Source organism: Orbicella faveolata, unplaced genomic scaffold, assembly GCF_042242905.1.
Source record: "Orbicella faveolata isolate gen_17 unplaced genomic scaffold, um_ofav_v1 contig_48, whole genome shotgun sequence".
In the NCBI taxonomy this organism is placed as follows: Eukaryota; Metazoa; Cnidaria; class Anthozoa; order Scleractinia; family Merulinidae; genus Orbicella; species Orbicella faveolata.
In genome coordinates, this window is record NW_028301578.1 from 15,817,501 (window position 1) to 15,831,035 (window position 13,535).

Below are 13,535 nucleotides of genomic sequence, written 5' to 3' on the forward strand. Positions count from 1 at the left end.
TTGTAGTCTATGAAAAGCTATTGGGCGGTGACCAGGGGGAGGGGAGTGAAAAGACATAAATGGGAAAATTAAAGCATGCCACTCTCTCTCAAGTCTCTTCTCGGTTGATCTGAAAAACATGTTTGAGAGTAAAATGTCAATTAGAAGTATTTGAGTGGAGGAAGAGATAACTAGGTTCATTACGAAAAGGTCGCGCATGAGTTTTAATTAATCAAAGTGTTTGTGCTCAGAACATTACAGTTTCACTGTTTAAACCTTAAATGGAAACTTATTATGAACAAAGCAGACATGCCTAATGGGTTCCACACGACACAAATAAACATGCACGTTTGACTCATCCATGTACATATACTGTGGGCTATACTGCTTCATTAACTTTGGGTTAACTTCTTATAAGAAATTAGAATTATTTTAGAAAATCTTTGGCCCCCTAGTATTTGCAAACAATAACAGCAAAACAAAACAACAAACAAACAAAAAATAAACAATCGGAAACAGCGTTATGATAAGACATGTATTTGGGTCAGATCATACCTGGGATTGTCCTAAGAAATCCCGTTTTTCATTGATAGCATCAAAAAGGCGTTTCTGTGGCTGAAACACAGCATGTGATGGAAGATCCATAGGCTCCACATTTTGTCCAGACTGAAAAATGAAAACCACGTGCAGTCAGAAGGAACATAGGCAGAGAGGCAGGCAGGACAGGGAGGCTAGAAAGTAGGCAGAAAGAAAGACAGACAGGACAGGAAGACAGGGAGGCAGACAAGACAGGCAGAGAGGGAGGTAGGACAGGCAGGCATTATGGCAGGCAGGACAGGCAGGCAGGGAGGGAGGCAGGATAGGCAGACATGGAGGCAAGATAGGCAGACGTGGAGGCAGGACAGGCAGACATGGAGGAAGGACAGGCAGGCATGGAGGCAGGACAGGCAGACATGGATGCAAGATAGGCAGACATGGAGGCAAGACAGGCAGACATGGAGGCAAGACAGGCAGACATGGAGGCAGGACAGGCAGACATGGAGGCAGGACAGGCAGACATGGAGGCAAGACAGGCAGACATGGAGGCAGGACAGGCAGACATGGAGGCAAGACAGGCAGACATAGAGGCAAGATAGGGAGATGTGGTGTTAGGCAGAACAGGCAGACATGGAGGCAAGACAGGCAGACATGGAGGCAGGACAGGCAGACATGGAGGCAGGCAGGACAGGCAGGCAGGGAGGCAGGACAGAAAGTCAGGGAGGCAGGCAGGACAGGCAGGCAGGAAGGGAAGCAGGACAGGCAGGCATGGAGGCAGACAGTACAGGCAGCGAGGGTGGCAGGACAGGCAGGCATGGAGGCATGCAGGACAAGCAGGCAGACAGGCAGGTAAGCAGTGAAGCAGGAAAGCAGGCAGGACAGGAGGGCATAACACAGAGAGGCAGGCAGGCTGGTAAGTAGACAGGAAGAAAGGCAGGCAGGCACAATGGCAGAGAGGACGGCAGACTGGTAAGTAGCCTGGATGAACAGACAGGCAGGGAGATAGGCAGGAAAGTAGAGAGGCAGGAAGGCAGGCAGGTGAGAAGGCAGGTTGAAAGGCAGGGAGGTAGACAGGCAGGAATGCAGGCAGGTTGAAAGGCAGGCAAGCAAGCAGGTTGAAAGGCAGGGAGGTAGACAGGCAGGTAGGCAGGGAGGCAGGGAGGCAGGGAGGCAGGGAGGCAGGGAGGCAGGGAGGCAGGGAGGCAGGCAGGCAGCCAGGTAGGCCGGCAAGCAGGGGGGGGGGTGGAGACAGGATGGCAGTTAAAGGGGGGGGGGGAGGAAGACAAGCAGGCAGACAGGAAGAGATTCTTCTGCTAAATTATAAGTTCTGTTATCTTGATTCATCACCTGCCAACAGAGTAAGAGATCTTCAATGATGCTGTGACGTGGTTCCACCTTGGATTGAAGTGCCATTAAAAAATCATTTCTAGCCTCTTGGGCATCTCCTAACCTTGAGTGTGCAATGGCCCTGTTGGTCAGAATCTAATTCAAATGAAACAAAAAAATAAACAAATCAACACTAAAAAAATAAATACAAAAAATGCATTAAATAATATAAAAAAATGGCCACTGTTCTGAAAACTTGGGATTCCTTACCTCGCACAAGTAAAGTTTAGACTTTAAGCCCAGTTGCTGATAATTTATTAATCTATTTCCCCGCAGATAGAAATTAGCGTCATTAAAGTTCTTTAGTGCGTTTTCATTCCTGAGAGAAGAAAATATACAAAAAGTTATGTAACTTGCCGTACATGCAGTGATTCAAACCTGATCTATTCTGCATACTGCATTTAGCCATGGACTGAAGAAGCATGGCCTGCCTTCTTGGACCAAATTAGTCTAACTGGGATACTTGCTCAGTAGTAAAAGTACATGTATATTTATAGAGGACTATAGGACAGCAAGAAAGAAACTAGTTAGACACATCTTGAAATTCCCAGAACATGCGCTAAACATCATAAGATGGTCATCATCATCACCATCATCATCATCATGTTTCATTGTCATCATCATTGTCAACTTTAACCCATTGACACTTGGAGATTACTTGGAGATTTTTAGGAAAAAAAATGGCATTTTTCTAAATTTTTGGCATTTTCAGCCTGGATAGGAGCTAAATTACATACCCAAAAAGGCATTTGCGACATTGTGTTTTTGCAGATTTTTGCTCAGGCATGTGCAGAAATCAAAATTTTAAGATAGTTTTTGGACCTACATCTTCAGGGTTTTGGGTGTTTTGAATTCTTTGTTTTTGCCTTTCCGTTTCCTCCTTTTCTTATCTTTTTGCTGCCATTGTTGACCTTCTACTGGGCTTGCTTCCAGGTCAGGAATCTCCAAGAAAGCACCAGCAAGACAGGATATTCTTACCATGGAGTAATCAAGTGTAGTCAAGGGAAATTTTGCTCTGAGTTTTTCGTTAAAATTTCTAAGCATTTTTCGTGCATATTTCAGGCTCGATTGACCCAGTCACTCTGACCTGGGTATCATTGGGAGGATCTTTTCCTCCTGCAGAACTTGAGTGTAAGTGATGCCAATTTTGATCAAAGATGATCATGTTAAAAGTTGAATAAAGGCCAATGCTTGTCACGGGAGGTTACAGGCAGCACAGGCATCAATGGGTTAATAAAGGTTGCTTTATTTTCCTGATTTGTATGTTTTTGCAAAGATATCTATCTTTCTACATGTACACTGCACATGTAGATACTTGGTTTTAGTTTCTTATTCAGATAAATCTTGGCAAACTTTGCTGTTGTTACACCTGAATGAAAGGCCTTATAATCATTGTCTTTTACTTTAAATTGAACCTAGGCACCCTTTTGATATTTTATGAACAAGCTACAATGAATTTCTACACATTATTAAAAGAAAATGTACAACAGAGTGAGGGAATTGTTTGGAATGAAATTCTACTTAATCACATCCACTTCAACATGTTCCTAACTTTTCTTAACCCATTGACTCCTGGAGCTTTTTGCCAAAAACACATTTTGTGGACATTTTGAAGATCATCAGCCTGGATATGGGCCAAATTAGCTTCAATCTACTCAAAAAGGCATTTTGCGACACAACAGCATGCATTTCTTTCCACTACTGACTAGCATCGTTTGTAACAACATTTTTGCTCGGGCATGCACAGAAATCAAAAGTGACCCACATCTTTAGGCTTTTCGTTTTTTAAATTTTTTTTTGCCTTTCCTTTATCTCCTTTTCTTATCTTTTTGCTGCAGTGATTGACCTTCTACTGGGCTTGCTTCTAGTTTAAAAATTTCTGAAAAAGCATCATCAAGATGGGCAATATTTACCATGGAGTGACTATGTGAAGTCGCAGGAAATTTTGCTGTGAGTTTTTCACTCAAATTATTGGGAATTTCGTGCATATTTCAGGCTCCATTGAGCTGATCACTCAGATCTGGGTATCATTACTAACACAAAGATCTTTTCCTCATGCAGAACTTGAGTATAGATGATGCCAATTTTGATCAAAGGTGATGACGTCAGAAGTGGAACAAAGGCCAACACTTGTCACGGCCAGTTATGGGCAGCATGGGAGTCAATGGGTTAATATAAAAACTTGTATAAATTTATATAATTAGAAAATTACAGTTACAATTAAACTGAAATATTGAATAAGGGTTTAACTATAATTACCTATTCAATGCTAAATTGACATTCCCCAGCATGAAATGGGCAACTGCCAACATTTTATCTTTCTCTACCGACTCTTCAAAAGCCTATAAGTTAAACAAATAAGTGGAAGTTTAGCATCATCAACCTTTTACTAGTAACGGGAATAACTTAACTGTAATGTCTATAAACATGGGAATGTTGCAAAAATTGTGTCACATTGGTAGTTTTAAAAAATCATCAAGTAATGACCCAGCATGTAAAAGGTAAATCAGATATTTGATAAAATTGACCAACCTGATTAAGAAATTTTTTGCATTGTTTCTTTGTTTTCCCTAGCCCTCAGTGCCAAAATATCTACTTTTGGGTCTTCTTAAAAACTCATATCTCAGTATAACCTAACATTTTCCCACCCTTAAACCTTAAATGTATATAATGCAAACACATGCAACACTATTTAAAATGTGTGGTTGATAACTCGAAAGTGCAAGGCCAATATAGTATACTGAACTGTTATTAAAGACAATTGAAGACATTTCTATAAGTGGTGATATTTATCTGTTCACATGATTGTCCACGTGCAGTCAATGCAAATTGATTCAAATGTACTTAAATATAGAGTTGGCAAGTAATAGCTACCATCTGATTGGTATTTTGAAACACGTGGCATGATTATGCAGTTAACAATGCATTTTTACACATAATATCCCATATTATTTATTGAATGGTGACGAACTAATGACACAGTTTAGTTATCAAAAGTTTAGAAAGTAGATCTGCAAAATTAGCATAGAAAGTTCTGCCGGTGCAAGGTTCACTGCAACATAAAAATTTGTCTGAGCTGTTGGTTAAGGGCAGCCATTTATTTTTATGGGGTTATGGGAAATCTTCTGTTGGTTCATATTTTCTGTTCCATTGCTTAAGTATAAACTCGTCCACTGCATGCAATATATTGAAAGACAATTGCAAACAAATAAATCAATGCATCACAAACAGAATTTGACACCAAATCATAAACAGCTGGTGTTGATCGTGAGTAAGTTAAAACAAAAATTAACGTCTACAAACATGAGGAAATACTTTATAAAGAAGTGACCAAGTGCATATCATGGAGGTCAGATTTCGTGGTAAGTGCAATGAGCACTTGTACGCTAGTTAATAATAGCCGGCCGGCTCGTGAATGGAGTCACGTAAATCACCGGCACATAAAGTTTTTATAGAGTTAAAAAAACCTTCACGTAAACTATTCTGTACCTTTGCAGCCATTTCCATTCTTTTAAGTGCTAAATACGTTTGTCCTATGTTAAAGAGATTTCTCCCCGACGTGATCAGTTGCTGAGAAGAATCAGTTCTTCCTTCTAGAGCCATAAAGTTCATCAACGCATCTTGAAAGTTCCCTTGTTCCATGAAGGTCACACCGTCCTTCCAAATTCGCAGAGTCTGCACCATTGACATGTCCTCCATTTCGAAATGGCTTGGCAGAGGCAAGAGGAGGAAACGATGACCGAGGAAAATGAAAATGCTTAACAGCTGCAAAAGGAAATATTTCAATTTAAATGATGTTCCGTAATAAAACGAATGTTTTCCACAAGAGCCGATATAAGAAAATTCACGGAATTTATTGGATTACCGCTGAACACATACTAAAGGCTCAGCAGTTGTCATAGCAACCATTACTGAAAAACTGTCCACCATCTTGGCACAAATCGAGTTGTAGATTAAATGGATTACACAGGCAGTAGCTACGAGGGAGATTTAAAAAATGGAAGGTAAATATAGATATATAGGTTATTGTATAATACATTTTAGATATCCGTTGTTCGTAGTTATATTTATTTGAGCTTCTGTCGTTGTTGCAGAATGGAAGGTAAAGCTGAGTACTTCTTACCTCCGGCACTAGAAACTAAATACGTCGGTGACATGAAGGACGGAATGTAAGCAAAACTACTTCGTAATACTTATTTTTTTTATAGAACAGATTACTATTCAGCTACTAACTTCAAAGTAGAATATTCTAAAAGGTAGTTAAGATACGCTGCCAGGTGAATCATGGCTCGATAAAGTCCTAGATTTTCCATTTTTTTTGTGCCATGCAAACCCATGCACTTACTGCTTATTCTTAGTTATGTTGTACTTTATACATTAGAGCCTAAATTCCATTTCGGCCCGATTTTTGCGTTCAGAAGAATGTAATTAGAACGTATTGTAGTGGAACGACTTGCATGATATTGTCGCTGACGTCACACACCCAGTATGACGTCAGAAGGCAGTGAAGTGTGACTTGACTGTTACGCAAGTTCAAGTGCATCATCTTTTTATAAAATAATCACTGACTGGAACTGTCGAAATTCTATTAATCTGCGACAAGACTCTGTAATAACAGTTTAAGCATGACGTTTATGGCAGACAACAAATGGCAAAGATTACCTCTGAATTTTCATTGTTTTCTTTTAATCCTTAAATAAATCACACAAAAATAGAAAAATGTCTCCTACTATTCACTGCAAATACAAATATTTTCACTCTACTATACAGACAGCTGAAGACAGACAGCAAAAGTTTCATTTTTGCCGTTTGCGGTTTGATGTAACGTCATGTGTAATCTCTATTATATTCTTGCTGGCATTATTTTCAGTTCCTGCTGCTTTGCCCACAGGTCCCCACAGGCCCAATCATATGTCTGTGGTGGTATGAATTCAACCATGTAAATTACAACATGATCACATTCAAATATAATTTATCCTATTATTGATTAGACTCCATGGAGCTACTGTAGGTCACTTGAAATAATTTTGTGATCAATTCTGAGCCTATTCTGTAGTTCCTCAGGTGAAGCACAGTTACATTTGTCATCATAAAAGTCTATATAATAAATATAACCAGAGTTTTCTAACTCATTGCTTGGAGTGAAAGTACACTAACAGCACAAACCTCAACTTCTGGATGACACCTTTTTTTCAAAAAGAGGTGTACTTAATAAATCTATTCGGACGTACTGAGTATGTCAAAATTTTAAGAGATTAAGTCAAACTCCTGACACACTGGAAACAACTTTGACAACTGAGATTTGTAAGAGGCTTTTTGAGAGACTGCTAATTTCCCATTGCCATGACATCACATGAATATCAAATTACATCAATCTCAGAGAAATGAAATGCATTAAAGAGACACGTTAAATTTACAGCCTTTCAAAAACGTGTACATGCCTGTAATTAAAGTAAAAAACTTATGGCATTTGAAGTTTTTTACTAGACACCCATTTTCAATAAGAATGGAGTGACACACAGGATATACAATGGTCTGGCACTCAAGCAGATAAAGTTAAATGTATTGTTGGCACATCTTGATATTGCTACTTTGTACTGTGCTTTAAAATATTGGCAAAGTTTAAGCTTGCTAGAAATTTATGGATTATTTATTTAATAGAGACATGAATCTGTCCCTTTAGTTTTTGCATTCATAATGTACAAGGTTCTACTATATCTAGGTTCCATGGCGATGGCACCCTGTTTTTCTCAAATGGGAGCAAGTATGTCGGAAAGTGGGAGAAAGGCATTGCGGTTGAGGTAAGAAAGATATTCAGATCTCCCATGAGGTGCTGGGGGAACTTAAAAGAGCTTTATAAGGGGACGCTCTGTCACAAAGTACAATTTCATATAGCTTATGAAGACATACTGGATCCCTTATTACTAGGTACAACTCACCTTAAATGCAACCTCTGTTGTTAGGGTAAATACACATTTGCTGATGGTTTGGAGTATGATCCAGAGGATTGGGAATACTGTGATGGATATGACAGGAGATTTTATACTGAAATGTGCAATGGATTAAAACCAGCTGGTACGTTTATATGTCTAACCACAGACTTCCTGCTTCCTTGTTTGCTGTGGTAGGCACTTGTTCCCTTTCTTTCGAGTCTAAGAAGTTGACATATTTTGCCAAACTTTAGACAATGTCAGGTTCAATTTAACAGCTCAAAAACGCCCCCGACAAAACGCTCCCGTAGACAAATTCATGACGCAGAAATTAATTAGCTCGCATATAAGAACAACTTCCTGTATGGGAGTACATTCCTTTTTCTCGAAACTTTTCTGGCCGAAGGTTTTTAAAAGCTAAGTACTTACAGTGGAATCCCAATTTCTCGAGCTCTCATTTTTTCGAACCTCCCGATAACTCGAAACAAAAGTCGTTTCCCTCTCCTCAGTCGAGCACTGTAATTTTACCCCTGATTTCTCGAACTACCCGATTTTTCGAACCACTTTTTGTTTTCCTTGGAGGTTCGAAAAGTCGGGATTCCCACGGTAGTTTTCGACGATATTTCATTGTGAGGGAATTTTGTTATATTCTACTTGAGATCACAGTGGAAATTTGTCATTTTACGCGAATCGCAGTTGGTAATTTTTTCACGTAAGTACACTTGGTGGCAACAAAATCGCATTTCATTACAAAAAGAAAAAAAATCTTCAGTTTTTTTTTTTGCTTCACTATGGAAACTACGCGTATCACGAGCAAATATCACGTTTCACGCCCAAAATACACGGGAATTCACGTCACGAATATACACCATACCGCCCCGATAATGGCTGCGCGCGATTGAGGTTTGTCGTGACTTTATTGCAGGTCGTTCCCAGCTCACCAACCGCATTCCACCTCGCGAGATTCCCGAAGGCTGTTATGACTGTGGCGACGGATTCTACAACCCTGTGTCAAGGGTGATTGTAGACTATGATTACAAGTTCCTCAGAAATGCAGGTTAGTTTTTATATTGATGCTGAAAACAGGCACGAGCCGCTTGATTCAGGACACTCTTTAGTAGTGTTGTTTGCACAACATACATCAGAACTCCGCTTTACTGCCACATCCGGGTCATTCATGGCCACTTTCCTTACGTTCTACTGATTCCGAGAACAGTATGACCAACCTGATTATAACAACAACAGATATTTGTGACCCGTTGGCGATCGGACCAACGTTGTTCCACTTTACCACGAACATATGCTGGCTGAATATACGTTGTAGGTCCAAGCATTTAATCGGGGAACACCTCAGTTTCGTCTTTTGAGGGCGAGGAAAATACCATTTTCAAACGTACATCTATATCGTGTTAGATTTAAGAACACTCATACTCAGCCCTCAAATAGACTTCTTTTATTTGTGTTTGAAATATCTGCGTTTAGAGGTAATCTTTAATTGACGAAGTGTTTCTTGTTTCATGCTACTTCAGATGCAGGTTACGCCAATCACACTGACCCATTTGAACAACCTTTTTTGCTGTTTTTATTAGATGATGACGAACATGACTGGATTCTCAAAACATGCAGGAAGGGTTGGGATGAAAACGTCGGATACAGACCAGATCTTATCAAGTAGAACCTTTGATCGTCAGAGGGATACGAACAGCATCTGCTCTAGTCCAGGACAGTCAGAGGTCGTTCTTAATACCGTCAGTTTGAACAAAGTTCAAGTTAATAATGTTCCGGACTTGAGACTGACGTACTCCGCCATGAAAATGTTTGCCGAACTAAATAATTTGTGCCCGTGAACAGAGTTATGCCCCATGCCAATTGGATGCAAAACCAAACCCATTTTGATTTAGTTACTGTTAATTTTTAATTCATCATACCGGTGTACCAGAAGACGAGAACCTTTCAGTGGACTTCCAGGGGAGTTAAACATCGCTCGAATTCGTTTGCTCGTTGAGGTTACCAACTTGTGTTAATTTAAACCTTGTTTCTTTTGTCCAAAATTTTTATTTATGTAGCTTGGTCCAGGGAAACATGTTTCGTTCACGGGAATAAAGTACATGTACAGGACTATAGAATGTAACTTGTAAATAAAAGAATATTTTTAGTGAATTTTCTGTCTGCTTCTCTCTGCAATTCGAAGAAACAAGCAACCCAAGACCTGCCTCCCAGGGCATTGGAGCTAGTCGCACTCTATGAACAAACATTTTACAACAACACAAAGAACTCGACAAAAGCAAACGACCCAGGAGTCAATAATTGCAAATCCACAAGGTTAACTTTATTCATAGTCAAATTTGGGAAAGATCAAGTTTTTATAGGCCATGACTACTAACAGTCTTTAATGCATGGGAATACAGTGTGTCGACAGTGACTAAATACACGTACGAAGAAACAATAAAGGAGAAAGCGGAAGTGGACAGAAATGGGCTTTTTCCAGAGGAGAGTATATTGATTCCCTAGTAGTCTTACCGGAATCTTCCAAAATTACGGTAGTGCGAAATTTTGAAATGTATTTTACCCTAGATGCAGTTCAATATTTACACGTAGTAAACTCTATTCTAATACATGCGCTCTTAGCACCTATCTTAACACACTCCTTGTTTCATGAGCTCTTCAGGCACCGATGAGACATTTCTTAGGGGAGTAGCTGTAAGTCCAAGTTTTGAGCAGAAATGACCTACAGATCATCGTTGGCACCGACAGAGCCAATGTAGGGAGAGCAAAACAATTTCCTTTAACGACGTAGTAATAAATTACATCAATATTTGTGTACAAAACCTATCGAGTATACGTAAGAACTATTTACAGTGTCTTTTTAACGTCGCTTGGACGAAAATAGATGTACTTTATAATGTTTCTTATAAACACGTAATTAAATGAGAGCTAAGCTCTGATATAGGTACCTTATGTTTTCCAGCTATGGTATTTTTAGGAACAAAATGACTATTTTGTTGGCTGTTCTTGTATGTACGTGGCTGTGATTCCCAATCTAAGAGTAAGTTTTCCCACCCACCCCACCCCGATCAAAATACTTTGGCTACCTGCTCATTCACGATAAAATAATATATATCTCATTTAAATATTTTCTAAGCTCAGCGTCTCACAGAGAAGTACTTTTGATTTTGTCTTGTCTCATATTATTTAAATACATCAGTAAAGCTGTCCTGACCGACACGCAATCTTTAAGTTATGTTTTCTCTATTTCTGCAAAAGATTAATATCTTCGACTGATATTTTTGTTTTGATTCTTGGTGCCGAGCCATGCTCAACCGGATGAGTTCTTTTACCTCTTTGCCGTGTCACAACCGGGAGCGAAAAATCACCGGAAGACAATTCGGTACTAGCCTGTGGTGCGCGCGTGTGCGTCCGCACTGAAACAGACCCAGGCCGTGTCGTGCCTGGACGTCTGGGCTGAATAGCACCGTGCGCGCTAAAAGAGCGAGAATAAGTTCTGAAAGGTTCATTAAGCCCGCTGGTCCTGTTGTAGACGGGAGGCTTTGTATAACGAGTAGCAGCTGTAGTAGTTTTAGGTCTTGTCAGTTCTTTCTTCAAACCTTGAGGCGCAAAAGATCTACGTGATGCAAAATGTTTGTCGTCCGGTTTAGCTCCATGAAGTCTTTGGCGCAAAGAGCTTAACTCGAGTGATTCTCGGCGATGTTGGCTTGACGAGTTTTCAACGCTTTCGTCAATTTCTGAAGTGCTGGGCTCTTCATCGTCTTCTTTGTCGAGATCACAGTCTGTGCAGCTAGGAACAGGGCAAGGAGATCCACTCACTTGAGAGAAGTTGTGCAGCAGAAAAGTACGAAAACTTGAGGCATTTTGACAACAGCACCGGCCTTGCCATGATATGTAACCTGAAGAGGACAAACGATTTACAGGAACTAAGTAAACTGTAATTATGGTTTGATATTGAAGAACAAGAATCGCCATATCAAGGGATGGGTCGGAATCGATCATAAATCGAATTCACCATGTGAACTGCAAACCAAGATCCGAAAGGTCCGAAATACGTTATGATTTCTTGAGCAACTACACGCTTTAAACTCACAAAACTAAATATTGTGATCACAAGTTTATTTCCTTGCTGACCTGAACTGTCAAGTAAAATAAGTGTCGGTGCTCCAACCAGACCAAACAGCTGGCATACATCCGGGTCACTAATCAAGCTACGCCTTATCGAGCGAGTCCGCTGACTTTGCGAATAGCAGCCACACGTATGCGTGACGGAGTCGTTGGTTTTACGCCAGCCTCGCTCGGTCAGAATATTGGCCAGGGACTGGCGATGGGAGGGGACTGGTTCTTCACTCCGCACACAGCAAGTGACAAACGCAAACTGGAAGTTAAAGGAAAGAAAAGAATCTATCAACTGCGTCAGCAGCCCCGTGTAGTCGGCCATGCTGTGATGACTCTTATATGGTTTTGACAATATTCACCTATAAGTTTTCTTTCTATAATAATGTGTTGTATTTGAGCGAGATAAAATGCAAGGGCAAATTTCCGAGAAGGAATAACATCATCTCTATCACTCAATCAGCCATTAATTGTACATTTACCTTGTCCCTGAATTCTTCAGCAAACTGCAGGAAATGTTCCATAACCTCCAGTGACGAATAACACCTGAAACAACACGACATTTACAAGTGAACAAGACGACATCGATGAGAGTGTAGAGTACAAGTTCAGTTTCCCTATCATATTTCATGCATTTGACATATCTTCGTCGAAAAATGGAACGTCTAACGATCAGAAAGTTTTCAAGATTGTAAAATCGCTAAAACAAACAAACAATAACGCGCCAAACTTACCACTTGGTCCAGAAAAGTAAGGCCACCATTTTGTTGATGCCGACAGGAGTCAGAGGCCGCCACTGAGCACTGAACACGTCCATTACACTCAACACAGGGCAGGGAATTCTATGAACCAGGATTCCTCGAGGTATGAACACTCGACCGGAAGTCCGGATTCTATGTTTAAGCTCATAAGCATGGGAATCATCCCAGCTACAACATCCAGAGTTGGGCCAACTGAAAGAGAATATCTAAATCACATCTCTGTAAATGACAATACCCTTTCTTCTCGGATAGTCTCAATCAATCGATCTCACAAGCAAGAGAGCGAACAAGGAAGTAAACAAAGAATCAAATTTCTAGTTACAGGTCCCATTCATGATCAGAATTTCATTGTCCAAATAGTTAGTATAGGATGAGTTGCAACCTATTAAACCGGTTTAGATTAAACTCTAAACAGACAACTGCAAATTTTCAACAAAATTCAATACCTTTCATTTCGCTTGTGTACATCAAAGTAACAAAACAGCACGAAAGGTAGAAATCCATGGCCAGACAGTTCGATTGCATTTGAGAGAGGACTGGACCCAACTGGGTGATCGCTGAGAGTTTGAACAGCAATCACGTGACCAGCAACGGAAAGCTGAAAACGAAAAAATCACAGATCAAGTCTATAAAGAATTGTACAGGTAAAAAAATAATTACTGGCACTAAAAGCTTAACTTTACTTCACCACCAATGTCAAAGAGTTCTATTGATACTACTTTTGAGAACTCGATGATACATCAAGACCATAAACCTGTCAGGTCAACAGTTTAACGATCAAATATCAAAACCATACGACAACAACAACAATAGGCTCGAT

General features: G+C 40.1%; 3 protein-coding genes across 5 annotated transcripts in view; 1 reads left to right on the forward strand and 2 right to left on the reverse strand.

Annotated features, from left to right (window-relative positions):
• The window catches only part of LOC110065592 (uncharacterized), a 12,752-nt gene extending 4,778 nt beyond the window's left edge, over positions 1-7,974 (reverse strand). The window contains exons 1-6 of one of the 2 annotated variants that reach the window (XM_089281156.1): positions 7,842-7,974; positions 5,392-5,667; positions 4,162-4,244; positions 2,113-2,221; positions 1,864-1,998; positions 535-645 (exon numbers count right to left, since the gene is read on the reverse strand). In XM_089281156.1, the coding sequence (XP_089137282.1) occupies positions 535-645; positions 1,864-1,998; positions 2,113-2,221; positions 4,162-4,244; positions 5,392-5,601 (648 nt within the window). In that variant the 5' untranslated portion in view covers positions 5,602-5,667; positions 7,842-7,974. Of the gene's footprint in view, positions 1-534; positions 646-1,863; positions 1,999-2,112; positions 2,222-4,161; positions 4,245-5,391; positions 5,755-7,841 lie in introns of those variants that run through there. The other variant, XM_020772737.2, reaches the window with a different exon arrangement.
• LOC110065596 (MORN repeat-containing protein 5-like) lies at positions 5,791-9,992 on the forward strand. Its single transcript, XM_020772747.2, has 6 exons — positions 5,791-5,906; positions 5,997-6,071; positions 7,625-7,703; positions 7,866-7,977; positions 8,758-8,889; positions 9,422-9,992. The coding sequence occupies exons 1-6, from the start codon at positions 5,860-5,862 to the stop codon at positions 9,505-9,507; spliced, it is 531 nt and encodes a 176-aa protein (XP_020628406.1). The 5' UTR covers positions 5,791-5,859; the 3' UTR covers positions 9,508-9,992.
• A 147-nt stretch (positions 9,993-10,139) lies between these two features.
• The window catches only part of LOC110065591 (uncharacterized), a 38,267-nt gene continuing 34,871 nt past the window's right edge, over positions 10,140-13,535 (reverse strand). For both annotated transcript variants that reach the window (XM_020772736.2, XM_020772735.2), the window contains exons 56-60: positions 13,162-13,313; positions 12,689-12,907; positions 12,437-12,500; positions 11,973-12,216; positions 10,140-11,737 (exon numbers count right to left, since the gene is read on the reverse strand). In XM_020772736.2, the coding sequence (XP_020628395.2) occupies positions 11,082-11,737; positions 11,973-12,216; positions 12,437-12,500; positions 12,689-12,907; positions 13,162-13,313 (1,335 nt within the window). In that variant the 3' untranslated portion in view covers positions 10,140-11,081. The remainder of the gene's footprint in view (positions 11,738-11,972; positions 12,217-12,436; positions 12,501-12,688; positions 12,908-13,161; positions 13,314-13,535) is intronic.

Bases quoted from the DNA above. Each gene is read 5' to 3' on its own strand.
- LOC110065596 (XM_020772747.2), top strand. From the start codon at position 5,860: ATGGATTACACAGGCAGTAGCTACGAGGGAGATTTAAAAAATGGAAG. The intron at 6,072-7,624 runs GTAAGCAAAACT...TACTATATCTAG, and splicing joins GGTGACATGAAGGACGGAAT to GTTCCATGGCGATGGCACCC. The intron at 8,890-9,421 runs GTTAGTTTTTAT...TGTTTTTATTAG, and splicing joins CAAGTTCCTCAGAAATGCAG to ATGATGACGAACATGACTGG.